This window comes from Thyridium curvatum (assembly GCF_004353045.1).
Source record: "Thyridium curvatum strain D216 chromosome Unknown NODE_44_length_342116_cov_83.455874, whole genome shotgun sequence".
NCBI classification, from domain to species: domain Eukaryota; kingdom Fungi; phylum Ascomycota; class Sordariomycetes; order Thyridiales; family Thyridiaceae; genus Thyridium; species Thyridium curvatum.
The window spans coordinates 324,230-342,116 of NW_022156799.1; the positions used below are offsets into that span (position 1 = coordinate 324,230).

The 17,887-nt window shown below is 59.5% G+C and overlaps 6 protein-coding genes across 6 annotated transcripts; 4 read left to right on the forward strand and 2 right to left on the reverse strand.

The window, feature by feature from the left end:
• Nucleotides 1-230: 230 nt before the first annotated feature.
• Nucleotides 231-1,684, reverse strand: E0L32_007335 (uncharacterized protein; the record flags this gene model as incomplete). The annotated part of the gene is made up of 2 exons (XM_031142068.1): nucleotides 231-420; nucleotides 555-1,684. 2 exons carry the CDS (start codon nucleotides 1,682-1,684, stop codon nucleotides 231-233), a joined length of 1,320 nt encoding a protein of 439 aa, XP_030993743.1.
• A 759-nt stretch (nucleotides 1,685-2,443) lies between these two features.
• Nucleotides 2,444-4,371, forward strand: E0L32_007336 (uncharacterized protein; the record flags this gene model as incomplete). Its single annotated transcript, XM_031142069.1, has 2 exons — nucleotides 2,444-4,115; nucleotides 4,211-4,371. The coding sequence occupies 2 exons, from the start codon at nucleotides 2,444-2,446 to the stop codon at nucleotides 4,369-4,371; spliced, it is 1,833 nt and encodes a 610-aa protein (XP_030993744.1).
• Nucleotides 4,372-5,084: 713 nt separating this feature from the next.
• Nucleotides 5,085-5,819, forward strand: E0L32_007337 (uncharacterized protein; the record flags this gene model as incomplete). The annotated part of the gene is made up of 3 exons (XM_031142070.1): nucleotides 5,085-5,243; nucleotides 5,320-5,585; nucleotides 5,660-5,819. 3 exons carry the CDS (start codon nucleotides 5,085-5,087, stop codon nucleotides 5,817-5,819), a joined length of 585 nt encoding a protein of 194 aa, XP_030993745.1.
• A 1,022-nt stretch (nucleotides 5,820-6,841) lies between these two features.
• E0L32_007338 (uncharacterized protein) lies at nucleotides 6,842-8,212 on the reverse strand (the record flags this gene model as incomplete). Its single annotated transcript, XM_031142071.1, has 1 exon — nucleotides 6,842-8,212. The coding sequence occupies one exon, from the start codon at nucleotides 8,210-8,212 to the stop codon at nucleotides 6,842-6,844; it is 1,371 nt and encodes a 456-aa protein (XP_030993746.1).
• A 2,071-nt stretch (nucleotides 8,213-10,283) lies between these two features.
• On the forward strand, nucleotides 10,284-16,043 carry E0L32_007339 (uncharacterized protein; the record flags this gene model as incomplete). Its single annotated transcript, XM_031142072.1, has 6 exons — nucleotides 10,284-10,596; nucleotides 10,660-11,088; nucleotides 11,149-12,067; nucleotides 12,136-12,502; nucleotides 12,905-15,489; nucleotides 15,563-16,043. 6 exons carry the CDS (start codon nucleotides 10,284-10,286, stop codon nucleotides 16,041-16,043), a joined length of 5,094 nt encoding a protein of 1,697 aa, XP_030993747.1.
• A 570-nt stretch (nucleotides 16,044-16,613) lies between these two features.
• E0L32_007340 (uncharacterized protein) lies at nucleotides 16,614-17,735 on the forward strand (the record flags this gene model as incomplete). Its single annotated transcript, XM_031142073.1, has 1 exon — nucleotides 16,614-17,735. One exon carries the CDS (start codon nucleotides 16,614-16,616, stop codon nucleotides 17,733-17,735), a length of 1,122 nt encoding a protein of 373 aa, XP_030993748.1.
• Between the last annotated feature and the right edge of the window lie 152 nt (nucleotides 17,736-17,887).

Below are 17,887 nucleotides of genomic sequence, written 5' to 3' on the forward strand. Positions count from 1 at the left end.
CTTTGACAGATAGAGCTGGGGCTGGACCGGCAATATCTCTCTTGCTGCCGCCGAGTTACACGCATTGTGGGAGAGGAGTTGCGACCTCCGAGAGAATCAGTTTAACAACAACCAATTATTGTTTCTTTCCACGAGAGATGGGCGACCTTGGTGACTCGCCACCGCATGGCCTGGCCGGCACAGTTGGACACCTTCCTGGCCCAAGGCTGTTCTGGGGCACCTTTGTGCACTCAAAGACGCTTGCTGAGCTGGAAATCCTGCACAAAACTGTCGTCTGCGTCGACGCCACTGGCAAGATTGTTGCTGTCCAGGCAGACTGTCAAGACCTCGAACGGATAAAGGCCGATCTGCTGGCAAAACTCGGATGGAATGAGAGCGATGTCACGGTCCAGGCCTGCAAAGACGGGCAGTTTTTCTTCCCTGGGTTCATAGGTTCGTATTCATCCCAAACTTTTACTGGCACTGCTCCGTGAGGTTTCTTGCGGTGTACGAGGCCAGGTTTCCCCGAGAGAGTTGACACGTAGACTGACATGGTCATGCAGACACGCACATACACGCTTCGCAGTACCCTAACAATGGCATCTTTGGCAAGTCCACGCTGCTGGACTGGCTCAACACGTACACGTTCCCGCTCGAGGCATCGCTCTCGGACCTGGCCAAGGCCCGGCGCGTCTACGGCCGGTGCGTGCGCAAGACGCTCTCGCACGGCACGACGGCGGCGGCCTACTTTGCGACCATCGACGTGGCGGCGACGAACCTGCTCGCCGACATCTGCCTCGCGGCGGGCCAGCGCGCCCTCGTGGGGCGGGTGTGCATGGACCGGCCCTCGCCCGACTTCTACCGCGACGAGTCGGCCGAGGCCTCGGTGGCGGCGACCCGCGCCTGCATCGCGCACGTCCGCGCCGCGGACCCGCGGATGGAGACGGTGCGGCCCGTCATCACGCCGCGCTTCGCGCCGTCGTGCACGGCCGAGGCGCTGCGCGCGCTGGGCGACCTGCACCGCGAGACGGGCCTGCCCGTGCAGACGCACGTCAGCGAGAACGCCGCCGAGGTCGCGCTCGTGGCCGGGCTGTTCCCCGGCAGCGCGTCGTACGCCGGCGTATACGACGAGGCGGGCCTGCTCGGCGAGCGGACGATCCTCGCGCACGCGGTGCACCTGTCCGACGCGGAGGCGGCGCTCCTCAAGCGCCGCGGGGCCAAGGTGGCGCACTGCCCGTGCAGCAACAGCGCCATCTCGTCCGGGCTGGCGCGCGTGCGGTGGCTGGTCGAGGACGTGGGCGTCGACGTCGGGCTGGGCACGGACGTGAGCGGCGGGTACAGCCCCAGCGTGCTCGAGGCGGCGCGGCAGGCGTGCCTCGTCAGCAACCAGCTCGCCGTGACGACGGGGGACGACGGCGCCCGGCTGAGCGCCGACGAGGTGCTGTACCTCGCCACGCGGGGCGGGGCCAAGGTCGTCGGCCTGGGGGATACGGTCGGGGCGTTCGAGGTCGGGATGGACTTTGACGCGCAGCTCATCGGCTTGTCGCTCGTGGACGCCGAGGGCGGCGGGCCGGCCGACCCGGCGGAGGAGAGCAACGTGGACGTCTTTGGGTGGGAGAGCTGGGACGAGAGGGTCGCCAAGTGGCTGTTCAACGGGGACGACCGGAATACCAAGAAGGTTTGGGTGCGCGGGAGGTTGGTGCATGAGAGGTGATGTTGGGAGGGGGGAGGGGGGGTGTAGTCAGTCCTCTTGTGGTTTTACTTGATTGCATGGTAACTTGGGAGGGAGGAAGGGAGGATAGATTCATTGAGAGCGTCCAGATAGATTGGGAAAGGTACTTGAGAGTCTATCAGAGCATATTTGCGTGCAGACTAGGTTGGTCGTCTGAATTCCTCTTGACTATATCGGCCATTTCGAAGGCTTGGACACTGACTGAAACTCATGATGTTTGGCTGCCAGTTTGACGGCGGCGTCATCTCTGAAAGCATCGCCGTCTTACTGCTGGGCATGTCTCCTGAAAGGATCTCTGTCAAGCCTCTATCGTGAAAGATATTCGTGTTGGTTGCCATGATTACGCTTTTGTTCCTTTTGGTCCTTTTGGTCTAGCCGGCTTGTCGGCTTGTCTACGCGTAGGGACGTTGTAGTTACTTGTAATCTCGAACCCCTGTCGATGATCATCCAAAGTGGAGGTGGGACCTGGGCTGAGCTGACAACATGTGCGGCGCAACACCAAAAACCTCCCCTCGATTGCGATCGTGCAGGAAATCCCTTTCTTTTCATTTCAGACTGTGGGCAATGCGAGGGAGTCCGTATGTTATATGCAGTGCTTGACGACTATACCCTGCGACGCTCGCTCATAGCTTCTCAAGAGTCCAGCTAGAAGGGCCATCCATTGCCTGCAAGCGACGACTCACTCCCCAGCAAGACCGCGTGCCGGGAACGACTCTCGCTTCATCTGCCGCCATGGCGCACTTCAAAACCCTCAGCGACTACGATCTGAGAATTTACCCGGACTCCATCGTTTCGGCATGGGGCTCGCCGCCGGTACCCCTGTCTTATATCTCCAGCAACGTCGCCAAGCTCTACGACAGGCCGGCCGAGGTCGACCTTCTCTCCTCCAGCTGCCTCTACCCCAACACGCCGGGCTTCTATCCTAGGCTGGTACCCAACTGCACTGCTGTCTGCGCGGACCCGGCTTACCTGTTTGCCAACTCGCGGAACCTCTGGAGCTGCGCGACCCTCGCCGCCGTAGCGCGCCTGGTCGAGGACGGCGGCTCTGATGCCATCACGCTGGACAGGTCGTCGGTGCAGGCGGCTAATACGGCCTTCAAGCTTGGCTACGGAGACAGCAGGAATCAGACCTTTGGGTTCGACACAGGCTCGACGCTCAAGGCGATCGGGGCGTGCGCCCGGGCGAGCTGTGAAGTGAGCGGCGGACTCGTCTGCTCTGTCGAGTTGAAGGAGAGCATCAACGGCACGTCAGCGTCCGGACCCAATGCTGTACGAAGCTTGCGGGACACGTTGGGATCTTACTGCAACAATGCCAGTGAGGACAGCAGTGCAGACGTCGCTGGGCCGGGGATCGCCATCTCCATCATTATCCAGACCATTCTATCCCTCGTCCTGTTCGTGCTCATCAAGATTTCGACTTCCTGGCTGCGCTTTGCCGTCTACCCCTTCATGACGAAGAAATCATCAGTCCCGCCAGCTGAGAGCACGCTCCCGCAAGGGCTCTGGGAGACGGCCACCATGGTCCAGGGCGCCGTCAAGGGGTCCCGGCCCGCCACCGCTCTGCTCAGCGCCGCCTTTGACTTCCACGAGATACAGCTCTACTTCGCCATCGCCATCCAGACCGCCGCGCTGCTCGCGAACAACAACCTCGAGACTTCCCAGTCCGGCGCTGCCGGATCGTACGCCGCCCTCATGGTCACCATGGACCGCGTGACGAACCTCGCCATGAACGCCTTCCTGCCGTGCCTCCTCGTCGAGCTCCTGCTGCGCCGCGCCTGCACGCGCCACCGCTCCGGCGCCCGGCGGCCGAGCCCGCACTCCTGGTGGACGCTCCTGCTCGTGACCGTCTCCTGGGGCCTCGGGTGCGCCGTCATGGCCACCCAGCCGCAGCTCGACTTCGACGACCTCGCGAGGCAGTTCAGGGCCCGGCGGCCCCTCGCGGCGTGCGGCGGGAACCCGTCGCTGGCGCTGTACTGCGGACTGGACCGGGGGCTCGCGGGCGCGTCCGACTTTGCGCCGCTGCTCTACGCCGTCGGCGTCGGGTACCCGGTCGTGCCGGCGCTGTGGGTGCAGCAGGTCGCCTGGGCCGTCGCGTGCCGGGGCAAGTCGGACGAGGCGGTCCGGCGCGCCGGGTTCTACGGCCTGGGCATCGCGGGCAAGATCGGCGGGGGGCAGACGCCCCCGGCGAGCCGCAGCGCGGGCAGGACGGTCTGGATCTGGATCGTGGAGGTCGTCTGGGCTCTGCTCCAGGGCGCGACGGTCGTGTTTACGTGTTTCTACGTCAAGGGCCTTGCCGACGTGGTCCAGCGCGTCGGCCTCGGTGCTGCGCAGTGGACCTTTGGGCAGGTGGTTGCTGTCATGGTCTGGGCGCCTTTCATCGCGCGCCTGGTCTATCTACAATTGTGTAAGTGGCTGCTAGAGGACTCCTATCTGTCCCACATCCTCCTCCTCTCCGTTCATTGCCCCTTTTGGAAGCTAACTTTTCTGGGTCCAATGTAGTTGGTGTCAAGAAGGGGTTCGCCGTCCGGCTGCCGGAGGAGTACCAGGTCGTTCGGCGGCAGAAGGAGGCTGTGCTGCAGGAGGGCGAGGACTCCCCGTTTGCAGACCCGGCCAACATGGAGCCGCAGGAGCGCGCGGAATGGCCGCGTGCCGCGAAGTGAGGCTAGATAGATGTAGCAAGACTTCTGGAAATAGATGGGGCGCGAATCTCGTCTCTCCCGCATGCTTTCCGGCCGCGAGACCGGCACACATCCCGGGGGCGGTCAGCACCCACACTCCCCTCACTCCCCTCAGAATCAATCGTCCGCAAAGCGAAAGGGAAACACACACAGCAGCACGTACGTAATCGCATGCCATAGGCCAGGTGCCAAAAGGGGACCCGGCACTTACATGCAGCATCTAAATCCGTGATCCAATGAGGATGGCCGCTGAGGCGCCGGACAGGGGTCGTGGCACCACACCAAGAGTGTGCCCCGGCGTCTCGACGCTTCCTTTCAAATTTAGATGGCGTGCGACAGGGCCCGGCAGACGAACCAGAGGAGAGGGATGGTCTCTGCCCGTGCGTTTGATGGTTTGCAAAGGCCCATAGAGTAATGGAGGGGATCTCGTTCTCTTGGGGCTTTGGCGCCCTGCGAGCCGCCGAGTGGTCGTCAGCGCTCGAGATGTGCAAATGGAATAAAAAGCTGTAGGTATCCCGGGCGGCAAGAGTGTTGAATCTGGTCTTCTCAAATCAGTCTTGGCACTTTTATCCTTTATCGTAGATATTCGAACCCTTTTTTGGAGTCTGGTACTCTTGAAGCACAAACAGGACTGGTATCCTCCTCACTTGATCCTAACGAGACAACCACCACACAACGCAATACAACACACAATAATGGCGATAGTCACACCTTGGCAAATCTACCCACGATGGGTCTGGATTGTGAGGTTCCTCATCTTCGCTCTGGCAGCTGCCATTATCGCCCTCGCCGCCTATGCCATTCACGTCTCCAAAGGGCGGTACAACACCCTTCCCTCGCTGCTCATCTTTGCTGTAAGACACCAACCAAATGACAACAAGCTCCGTTTATGTACCTCGGAATCTCGTTACTGATGAATGAGTGGAACAGTCAGCAAAGACGATCATTATCTACGGCATCCTGTTTGCGACTGAGACTCGGGCGCGGCACCTCATCTGGCGCCTGTTTGCCTATGGAATGTACGCCATCAGCATCGTCTTCTGGCTGGCTACCTGGGCCTGGTCGGCTGCTCACGCTGCGGTCTGGAGGATGGAGGACTGCGACGACGGCGGCTGCATCAACCTCAAGGACGACAAGGACGCCAACACCGAGGGCGTCGTCATGTCCATCTGCGCCGGCTTTGGCGCTGCGGTTTGGTAGGTCACACGGACGATCAAATGTCTCGTCTTAGTTGTCTGGAGTATCAGTCGACTGACATTGTACGGCACAGGGTCCTCGCCATTACCAACCTCGTATGCTTCATCAAGGCACGGAAGAAGTTCACCAAGGCTGATGAGGACGAGGTGGAGCTGGGTGTTGACGCGGCGCCCAAGTACTCTGAGGGCGACTATGGCTACCATGCCCATGCTCAGGCCAATCAGTATAGCTAGGGTAGATGGATCGGGGATTGACTAGAGGCGCTGGACAGCCAACAACCGGGCATGACTTGGGAAGTGCTAACGGATATGATGTCCGGTTTACATTAGGGCGTTTATAGAGGTGTCGGGTGTCAATTTTCAGGATTATACGGGACACGGAACCTTTCTCCCATCTGATTCCAATTTGATTGCTGAGATCTGCTTGCATGTCTAAACAGCACCTGCACAAGCACTGTGAATAGATGTTTGTCATTGACAACAACAAGTGGGTAGCGATTCACGCCGGCAAGCATGAGAGCTTGCTTTCAGTAGAAAGAACAACTATCAGAGTCCTCTTCCATATCCCAGAGCGGTCACTGATTTGTCAAACTTCCATTGGGTATACAGCGCCCTTAATGACACTTCTTTGGTGGTGAAGGGATGAAAAACTGAGAAACCAAGACTATAATAGTCCATTGGCTTCACTCGATGTATGCGCCCAGCTAGTTACCTGCACATCCTTGTGAGGGACAGTAACTTGATTCACTGAGGCGCTCCTAAGAGAAGCTCCCACTCAAGAAGCCAGATGAGACGCGTCAGTGCCCAGGGCTGCCATTGGCCAATGAGATTTGCAAACGGTTGCAAATCGATGAGTTGGACTCTGTCCAGAGTTGACACCGGTGGGTCCGGTTCCTTCATCATACCAAGTGTCACTTCGCCCCATGACTGTTGCCAATAGATGAGACAGTGATTGTGATATGGAACCGAGGGTCAAGGCCCTAATCTCTATTTAAGTCGGCTCTGCCCTCTGCGCTCGGTGCTTCGAATTTCTAACAATGTGCCAATATTGGCCCTCCAAAAAAAAGAGAACCCTTCCGAACATCCCAAAGGCAACCAGGAAGTTGCCATAATCTACCCATCCAGCCTCGTTCTGTCCTAGCCCAACCCAATGCCATTCCTCTCGAACCACGGAGAGAGGAAAAACAACAACAACAATCACTCAGCATCCATCTTGCCCTGGCCCACACATCCTCTCAGCAAAAAAAAACCAGAAGCTAGGCATCGGCAACACCGTGCTCGTCCCTGTACCTGTCCATCTCCGCCTTGACATGGGCCCGGAGGCGCTCGATGACCTCCTCGCCGGCCCGCTCGGCGCACGACTTGCGCCACAGGTTGCGCTCGTGGCGCAGCATCCGGATCTGGGCCTCCTGGTCGACGAGCGTGCGGGCCTTGCGCTCGCGGCCGCGCTTGGCCGCCTTGTTGTTGTTGGACTTGCAGCGGCGGCTGCGCAGCGTCGCGAACTGCCGGTTCAGCTCCTGCAGCTCGGCCGGGTTGGGCGCCATGAGGATCTCGCGCGCGCTGATGGACCGCAGCACGTGCGGCTCGAGGAAGCCGAAGTCCTTGGCGCCCACGGCCGCGAAGCACAGCTGCGCGTACCGCAGCCGCTCCGCGTGGTCGCCCATGTTGGCCGGCGGGTCCGGGAACGACGGGCGCGGCCCCGCCGCCGCCGCCGCCGCCGCCGCGCTCGGGACGCCCTCGTTGTGGGCCGCGATGATGGAGTGCACCTGGCGGCTCATAGGGGCCTCGCGCGGCGGCGGGGGCGGCAGAGGCGTCCGGGCAGCTTGGGCCGCCGGCGCCGGCGCCGGCGCCGGCGCAGCCGCAGCAGCAGGAACTTGTTGGGCTTGGGCGGCGCCCGGGAACACAGGAGCGTACGCTGGGTAAGCGAGGGGGCCCGCGCTGCCGGTAACCAAGCCCTGCAGCGGCCACGGGGCGATCGGCTGGTTCAAGTTGTGGTTGCCGGCCCAGGCGTGGTTTGGCGCCGAGTACATGTTCATGACCGGGAACCCATCGACGGCCGTGCTGGCCTGTGGGACAGGGGCGGCTCCTCCCGCTACTCCTTGGGGTCCGCTGCCCATCGCTGTTCCCGTAGGGTCCGGGATCGCGAAGGCAGCAGACGGAGCAAGGCCGTGCGGGTGGTCGCCAAGGTAGCCGGCGAAGTTGTACTGGTGTCCATGGCTCGGAGTTCCTTGGCTTGGCAGCGGATACTGGGGTGAAGCCAGCTTCTCGTCGGAGGAAGCGGAGCTTGCGACGCTCGGGGGAGCGATAATCGACGAGATGTTTAGGATCTGCGATGGGTACGGCTCGTGGATCGGGAACCCAGGGGTTGACGTTATGATGCCTAGAGCCGGATCCAACGATACCCGGGTGGCAGGTTGGGTCGCGCCAGTTGCCTCGCCGCCTGGGGCCGAAATCAGGAGTTGAGCAGGAGAGACTCCGGTGGTCTGGGCGATCTCGTGGGGCGACATGGCCTTGGGGGTACGCGACGCCGGCTCGTCGTCGTTGTCTACTAGAGTCTTGATAACCACTCCTTGCTGGATCAGGGAGGGGGGACCGGACTTACCAAAGAGGAGCTGGTACTTCGACATCTTCCTTTTTTTGGACCGGGGAAGAGATCACGGAGAACAACCGACGCCTTGGAGAGGAAGCAAATGGTCTTGCTGATGCTCTCTGATACTGAAAAAGGCTTTGATAGGTTCCCAGTATGCTGGTCAATACGATCTCTTTCCGTAATCATCAACGGGAAGCTATTATCCTCTGGTGGTTGATGCTCTGATGCTCTGATGCTTTAGTTGTGGTGCTTTGGTTGCGAGGCTCAGTTGCTATGCTAGGTTGCGGGGGCCTGACTGTGTTGAAAATGTTTTTCAAGTACGGAGATGCTGTCGCAATGGAGCTGCTTGTTTTGGAGACACCATGGACAGGTTAGTAGGCAGCCTTCATTTTATAATGGCCACCCCCCTATCTTTGGGAAGGATGAGATCAAATTTTCGGGAGTGTCTCTTGACTCAACGGAGCTAGGGTGATACGAGGGAGACGGTTGTCGAGACTCATTGAACAGCAGGGAGTCACGCAGAAGGTAGCGCTCGATCATGTGGCTTCATACAACTATTCACGTGTCCTGCGCTGGCTATTGTGATTGTGGGATGAACAGTCCCAGGAAGCAAATGTGGTAGCCTGCTGACCAGCGAGGAGTGTTGTGTCAGTCTGTCACTAGTGGTTTCTAGAACGTAATTGAGGTGAGCAACTCATCGCCCTAGGACGCGTTGAGATACTACTGAGGCCCTTTACGTTGACGAAGCTTCATGGGCGCCGTTGCATCACGAGCCTTCGATCAAGGCAAGCTGGGAGCAGGGTGAGCTGCTAGTGGCGTAAAGATAGGTTATTCGGGTGTTTGTTCGGGTGTGGGATTAGCTATAGCAGTGACAATAGGCATTCAAATGCATTGTTCGCAGCGGCCGTCACTCATGACTGCAGGGTTGGTGGCATACGACTGAGGCTGAGCAGAAGGCGATAGTTCGAAGCAAGTGATGTTGTTTTCGGCAAGCTATGTAATGCTCCCCTTCGCGCAAGGTGAGACTGCGCTGAAGCTCACAATAAAAGCGCCGAATATAGTTATGAGGCACATGACGGAGCAATGTGAAGTTTTACTCCCCATGCCCTCTTCTCTTTCCTCCCCCAGCTACTCTATGACTCTTCAGATTCTGTATTTGCCAAGCAAACTGAGTCCGCATGTATGTGACGTAGCTATATTAGAATAATGCCCTCCAGACCTTGCCAGTCCATTTTCTTGCTTGGTGCGCTTCGAACTCGGCCTGGACACTGCTTACATGGCAATCTCGTAAACAGACTTTGCCATTCGTTTCTACCCGGAATTTCACAGGCTCGGGCTCGACTGGGCCTTCTTTAGGAAGACTGGATTTCAAATATCAACCGTGTCGAGTTCCCAGACAGCCTTCTCAAGATTGATTCTGTCATGTTTGAAATTGACAACGAGAGAAATGATGGCGACAGCAAGGGAGCAGTAAGAATGCGCAACCAGGACTAGATATGGTCGCCTAACAGCAAGCAAACATATTCGGCACGGGACTTCGGAGGGTTCAGAGGATCGATGGATACTCCCGAGAGGGCGGCTCCTCAGGAACAATGCAGGGGTGCATGATGCAAGGCGACTCAACAAACTGGACCGACAAGCGAGCATCTCTCTCAGCTTTGAAACGCATCGACTTCCGGAGGCTGGTGCGGGACGGAGGCGACCATGCAAACTCAAAAAGCCACTGCTGGCTGGTGCCTCTTCAGCCCAATAGAGCGAGCTCCCAATCAAGCTGGCACTCGAATTCCGCAGAATTTGGTATTGGCTGTGTAGAACGCCACGGGCTGATGCCAAGGCCAAAAAGCGACCTATCTTGACGCCAGAAACCCAATCCCGAAAGCCCGCATGTCAGCCACCAAGAGCCTAGGCCGGACTATGTTTTGGATGCCCTCCCTGGCAGCAGCAAGGGCAGAGGAGAATAACTACCCAAGCCCAGGGCCTCTCTTCTAAAAGGACAGGCCATCCCCTTTCGCCATGCCGCACGAAGAAACGCTGGGAGCGGCCATGGTTTCTGCCGTGCTGCACATGGCATGGCTTGTGTAACCTGCCACCGGGAGCTGGTATCCAAGATGCGGCCGCGAACGATTGACAGCTTTGCCGACATCGACCCGAGCGTCGGGAGCCCTTCGCAAAAGTCGTTTCGGGAACGTGTGGATGGGCAGAGTGGACGGCCGGCGTCCGGCATCCCTTTGGATCCCTGGCCTCTTCGCTCCAAGGACGACGCCAACGTCGAGGTTCGAGAACGCAATGGATACACTGGCGACTTTCATCAACCCTTGATAGGGCCTGACAGATCGGAGTATGGAAGCACCGGACAGAGGAGCGTATTTCGGTGGATGCCCGAGATTCTGTCGCTGTTGCTTGGCGTCGCCTCGATGATCAGTAAGTCGTATCTGTCCCAAGATGATCAAAGATAATATTCCTGACGTGTTCTTTTCTTGCCAGTTATTGTCGTAGTTCTGTACCGCACAGATGGACAGCACCCGCCGGAATGGCCGCTTGGCATCACTCTGAACACATTCGTGGCTTTCTTCACATCACTGGCCAAGGTCGCGTTCATGCTCCCGATCGTGGAAGGGTTGGGTCAGCTGAAGTGGATGTGGTTCGCGACGACTCGTACCAAGCCGTTGATCGATTTTCAACTGTTTGACGAGGCGAGCAGAGGCGGGTATGGCAGCTTGAAGCTCCTTTTCCGATGCAAGGGCGTCTTGGCCTGTCTCGCAGCGATCATCACGCTGAGCGGCTTCTTGACATCGACCATCACCCAGCAGGCGATTTTGTATCCGGTGAACGAATCGGAGTCGACAAACGGCACGGCGTCAGTTGCTAGAGCCACTACGTTCTCTCTCTATGATGGGAACGAGCTTCAAATACGTGAGTGGTGTATTGATAATTAGATCAGAGAGCTGCCTGTGACTGACATCTGGGGCAAAGCCTCTCATATCACGGCGCGAGAGAAGCTGTCGATAGTAAACGGTGCCTTTTTCGTTCCTTCCGAGAAGGTCCCGGAAGTGATACCAGTCTGCTCGTCGGGCGAGTGTCGCTGGCCAGTGTACGGCTCCCTCGGCATCTGTGGCGCCGTTGCGAACCTGACAGCTCTGGGCAATGAAACACTACTGGCTAGTCTGAAGAACATCACGAGCTCACGCCTAGACGACATCTTCAACTCGACCCTAGACATGGTGTACAGTCTCACGTATACAGAATCGTTGGCTAGTGTGCCGGCATCGTTTCCGATCGTCATCGGCCCAGTCCCGTCTGCGAGCGGAGCGTTCAACGACTCCATCACCGAGCTGCTCATCAACGATCATTACCTCGCTTACTCGGACGAACTCTTGACAAATGTTACGGCATCCGACCTTTCTCATATCAAGTTCCTCGAGATTGGATTTCACTGGTGCACCAAGTCCTTCTCGACCGAGGTCAGGAAAGGCGTGCATGTCACCGAGGAGATTGGCCGCGTGGCTACAACCGTGAAGAGCAGCCAATACAGTCTGAACTTTGGCTGGAATCCGACAATCTATCCATGTTATATGGCAGGCACTTGTAACCAGACCTACGGCGGAGTGGACATTGAGCTCGCGGCACCGCCGGGCGTCCCGGACGGTGGCACGTTCACGGTCAACGTGTGGACTTCGCTGATAGCTTCTGCCCTGATCTTTGGAGCCATGTACGACTCGGTCCTCATCGACGGCCTGCGCGGCCTGGTCGCGTCCAACGGCGGCGGCATGGGACAGGCCTTTGCGGCGTCCCTTTTCGGCGATTTCATGACGTTCCAGATGCCCACACCAGAGCAGCAGCTCGACGGCGTCCAGAACATCACACAGAACATGGCGCGCAGCATGACCAACCTGTAAGTCCCCCTCGGCCGATCTGTGCGTGTAACTAGCACACTGATCGATTCTCCTTCCAGTATCCGAGAGGGCGGCACGCGCCTGATGCACTCCCCCGACACTGCCTTCCTCAACGGGACGATCCTCACCCCGCAGACATTCGTGTCGATACACTGGTCCTACATCGCGATGCTGGCCGTTCAGCTCGGCCTGACGCTCTTCTTTCTGGCGGCCGTGATCACGAGGACAATGGCGACGAGAGTGCAGGTGCTGAAGGGGTCGTCGCTCGCCACGCTCAGCGGCCTGGACAACGAGTCACGGAGCATGCTGGGCGGCATTCAGAACTCGCACAATCTCAAGGAGCGGGCGACAGCACTGAGGGTCCGGCTGGAAAGGGGACTGTCAGGCGTGGCGCTCTGGCTGGGCCGTCCGGCAAATGGACAGGGTCAAATCAGGTAGAAAGGTATTTGGGGGCACAAGATGGCCAGGTTCTTATGCCTGGGAACCAGGCCTGTCCAGATCTCAGAGAAACATAGATAGTTCAATAATACATTCATCTTTGGGCCACTGTTTTTCGGTTGAAAGCCAAGTTATACTGTTATGTACGGAGTAGGTGACTACTTTCTGTCTACAAGCTCCGCCATGTGGAAGTGGGTCGCGTGTTTAATGGACCAGAGACGCGTTTTTGGGTGCCGCGAACGCGTCTCACTGTTGGCGCCCGCCGCCATCGATTGACCCCTGCACGCACGCCCGCCCTGGCCTGGCCCTGGCAAAAGCCGCAAAAATACACCTGGAATGGCCATTGACTTGTCTTGTTATGGGTCAAGCTCTGAGAAGTTGACTAGACAACACCACAGACAATCCCTCATGACCTCGAAACTGCAATGTTGATGGCATCGTCTCCCGTCACCTTCCCTCAGAGCCCGCCTGCTCACGCTGCCGCACATGGGAAGCGCCCAGCTCCCCACGATGGCCACCAACCGGCCAAGCGACGCGCCAAAGGCGGCTTCGTCGATGACGACTCCGACGACGACGACGAGCCGCCCGCGAAGAAACGAATGCTTAGCATAGATGTTCAGGCTCCCACCGCAAGCCAAGATCAGCTGGAGGAAGAGACACGGCCGAACGAAGATGTGGCACCCGAAGCTCTTGCGTCAGTCACACAGGACTCACAAGAGATCCCTGATGCTCAAATGATAGAAGAGTCTCAGGAACAAGAGGAGGAAGCCCGCTACGAATCTCTCTTCAACGTCAGAGTCCCCGACTTTCTTACCCCTGCGTTCGATGTGTCGAGCTCGACCGGCCGTACATACAAGATCTCGACGTGTTCGGGGAGATCACTCCCGATCAAGGAACGCAAGCAGGCAGCACCGCTGTCCTACGAGTCTATGGTGGCATCCAGATCTAGGACGAAGGAGGGCAGGGCCAAGAAGAGCTACTACGGCATCGACATACACGCATTGGTCGACGGCGCCAAGGAGGAGATTGCCGCTCAGGCTTCTACAGCGACTGCAAACACGGAGCGAGCCACGAACACGGAGCGACCGAAACCTTCTACAGAGGCACCGGACACCAACCTGAGGAAACCGAGGAAGACGATGCTCTGGACCGAGAAGTACCGCGCCCGGAACTTCATGGACTTGGTCGGCGACGACATGACCAACCGGCACGTCCTGCGGTGGCTGAAGCGATGGGACCCCGTCGTGTTCCCCCACGCGGCCAAGGCCAGGCCCGCCGTCCGGCGGCCGGGAGCGAAGCAGCAGCAGCAGGCCGAGGAGGAGAAGCCGCACCGCAAGATTCTCATGCTGACCGGCCCGCCGGGCCTGGGCAAGACGACGCTCGCCCACGTCTGCGCGCGCCAGGCCGGCTACGAGGTGCTGGAGATCAATGCCAGCGACGACCGCAGCCGCGACGTCGTCAGGGGCCGCATCCGCACCACGCTCGGCACCGAGAGCGTCAAGACTGTCGAACACCGGAAGGCTCAGCCCGGCCAGGCGCCCAAGATTGCCAAGCCGGTCTGCGTCGTAGTCGACGAGGTAGACGGGGTCGTCAGCGGCTCGGGAGGGTCCGGAGAAGGCGGCTTCGTCAAGGCCCTGATCGACCTCATCACGACCGACCAGAAGAACAGCGCTGCCTCCACGTCGTCAACGACAGGTGGGCCCAGGCGCAAGAAGAAAGGTGACGATTTCCGCCAGATGCGCCCGCTCATACTCATCTGCAATGACGTCTACCATACTTCTCTGCGGCCCCTGCGACAGTCTGGCCTGGCAGAGATCATCCACGTCGGCAAGCCGGCGGTGGATGCAGTGGTCAACCGGCTCAAGGGCGTCTTTGAGAAGGAGGGCATACCTTGCGAGAGGGAAGCCGCGCGGAAACTGTGCGAGGCCGCGTGGGGCATGGCGACGGGACTCGAAGTCAAGAAGGGGCTGCAGAACACGGCCGAGGGCGATCTTCGCGGTGTCATGGTGGTCGGCGAATGGGTCGCGGGCCGCTTGAGGGCTACGTCGCCCAACGGCACCCCTCAGCTCACGCGCCAATGGATCGAGAAGAACATCATGCATGACCTGGCGCACGGCGGTGGCGGCGCGCGAGGTCTAGGCCGAGGTGGAAGCAAGGAGATTGTGACACGAGTCTTCCAGGAGGGCGCCGGATTCCCTAGACAGTCGGCGGCGACCAACGTGTCCAAGAAGACGAAGCACGAGCAGCCACAAGCCCAGCTGGGATTTACCGAGCACGTCAAGAAGTATGCTATGGACCGCCTTAGAGAGATGGTCGACACCAGCGGCGAGGTAGACCGCATCATGACGGAGATCTTCCTCGAGTACCCCAACCGCGAGTTCAACGACGACTGCTACCTCAGCAAGCCCAATATGGCCTACGAGTGGATGCACTTCCACGACACGTGCACACACCGTATCTACTCGAACCAGGAATGGGAACTGGGCCAGTACTTCAGCCAGCCTGTCCTGGCGTGTCATCACCTGTTTGCGTCGCCGCATCGGCATGTCCCTACGGCCGGCTACGACAAGAAATGGGGCGCCGAGGCGGAAGATGAGAACGCGGCGCCTCCCATGCCATTTACCGGCGCGAGAGCCGACTTTGAGGCTCGCGAGGCGGAGAAGCACAACCGAGCCATGCTTCAGACTATCCAAGCACAACTCTCACCGACTCTGTCCAGATCGTTCCGCAGTCCGGAGCACGTAGCGACGGATTTGATCCCCTACCTTCTCCGCCTGGTCTCGCCTGACGTGAAGCCAGTCGTCGTCGGCGGGAGCGACAAGGGTGCATCCGTAGCGAGCGTCCGGAGGGAAGGCGAGAAGGCGATGGTGAAGAGGGCCGCAGAGGTGCTCGCCGATGTCGGGATCGCGCTGCAGAGGGGCAAGATCGAGGAAGCGAACCCGTCTGTAGTCAGCAGAACGCAATGGGTATACAGAATGGATCCGTAAGTGAACAATTCCGAGGCAGGCATGGGTGTCTCATGGCTAGGGCTGAAAGCTAACGACAAATGTGAACAGCGACCTCGACGTGCTGTGCGCATACGAGACGGCAGGGGCCTACGTGCTCGCGAGCCAGGCGCCGACGCGGTACGCCGTGCGCCAGGTGCTCGACCAGGAGCTGCAGAAGACTCTTGCCGCGCGGGAGACTGCGGCGCGGCAGGCCCGTTTCAAGGCTGGCAACACCCTCGGCATCCACGAAGATGACTTCCACTTTGACGACAAGGAGAACAAGGGAGGAGCCAAGGAGGCGGAGGCGAAGCTCTCGGCCGCCGCCGCCGCCGCCAGCGTCAAGCGGGACTTCTTTGGCAGGGTCATCGCCGAGCCTGCCCGCCCGCTGCAAGACGTCAACGGCAATGCGGGACACAAGAAGAACAGGAGCGTCGATCATGGAGCAGGCCTCAAGCAGGAGGAGCGAAAGGTCTGGGTGACATTCCACGAAGGACTGAACAATGCAGTCAAGAAGCCGATCTCGCTGGAGGACTTCCTGCGGGGGTTTTGAGGAGGTTGTTCCAAGATGAGAGGGATATTGACAGAAACATAGCACTGGGAAGAGCTAATTGATGATCCATCCACCTGAGAGGAGTTTTGACGTGACAGGATAAGATGCCGTGGTCTGGACAAAACGTAGAAACTGTGAAGAGCTGGTTCATGTATGGATGACACTGTGTTTTGAGTACATTTCCGTGGCATCATTCTGTACTCTACTCTTTAAAACCACTTCCCAACGAGAGAATCCAATCTGGTCCCCACGACTTTGTCCGCGACTTTGCTGACGCGCTGCCCCCAAGAAAGACACTTTGTGCTTGGTACCTCATTGGCAGACAGCACTTGGAATTTGTGTTGGTGACACCCCTTAAACGCGTCCCCACAGCTGGCCCGAGCTCCCTGCAGGCTGCACGGGCCTTACCACTCTGAAGTAGCGACTAGCGAAAATGCGGCGGGATTGCCAGTGCTACCGTTGTAAGGCTAGCTAGCTCATGGAGGGACTTGATTCCCACCTGACAGAAGCGCCTGGGACGAGACTCACATGAACTGGCCTCTGCCCCGGAACCCGCGATCACTAGAAATAATGCCGCCGCCCGCGCCACCGCGCGATGAGAGGGCCGAAGATGCGCAGGACGTCGACGAGACAAGCCAGGAGAATGGCACCCTGCCCCCAGCCGCCACTGTGGCGGGCGCAAGCCAGTCGCCTGCTCAATCCCTAGATCCCCAAGGGCCGACACCAGGATCGGCACAGCCGCCACCTTCAGCTTCTCTTCCGGCCCAAGACATACCCACCGCGGGTGCGCCAGATCAGGCTCCTCTCTATGGCCAAGCGTACTTTGTTCCACCACCTCAGAGTTCCCAGTATACGCCGTCGCAGTCCCCGGCACACGCACAGCAGGCCGGCTTACCGGCACCTCCACCGCCACTACCACCAGCACCATCGCCGCACTTCCAGTATGGCCCTCCGCCCTCCACCGGGCCGGCCACTGCTGTCCCTAGCTTCGCGCCCATGTCCGTACCGCCGCCGCCTCCCGCGGACATGGCCCCTCTTCCTCCCGCCGCGGCGCCTGCTTCTCCCTTGCCCGCGAGCTTCCCGCCGCGGCGCCGCGGCCCGCGCCTGGACCTGTTCCCGGACCTGCCGCGCCTGCGCGCCCTGGGCACGGAGCTGGGCCGGTCGCGGCCCGACAACGGCCGCATGTCGGGCGAGATGCGCGCCGCGATCCTGGCCGCCGTCGCCGCGGGCCTGCCCAAGTCGGTCGTGGCCGAGTGCTTCAACGTCGGGCGGCGCACGGTCAACATCACGCTGAACCGCTTCGCGCACCAGGGCTCCAACCGCGATAAGCCGCGGTCCGGCCGCCCGCGCAAGCTGAGCGACGCCACGGAGCGGGCCATCGCCGGCGCCGGCATGGAGATGAGCGCCACGGCGCTGGCGAGGGACTATGGCGTGTCGGTGCGCACGATCAAGCGGATCCGGAGGGACTACGAGGTCGAGGCTGGCGGGAGGCCGCCGCGGAGGCCGGACGGGGCCGAGGGCCCGCCGGGAGGGCCTGGGGGAACTGGCTCTGGGGATGTGTCTGGGGGAGGAGCTGCTGGAGCGGCCAGTGCAGCGGCCGGGGACAGTGGGTCTGAGTCGTCTGCGTCGCCTATGGTTGAGGATGAGGTTGATGAGGTTATACCCGACGTGCAGAGCTTGGCTCAGCACTAAGCTGTTGGTTCAAATTGTTGTGGCACACGGAGACAGGCTTATGGTGTACGGAAAAGAGCGAAATAGATACCTAGTTTGACGTTTGGGAATAATATATGTACATATATGGATATGACTGTTTTCTTGGGGGGGGGGGGGGGGGGTGAATCTAC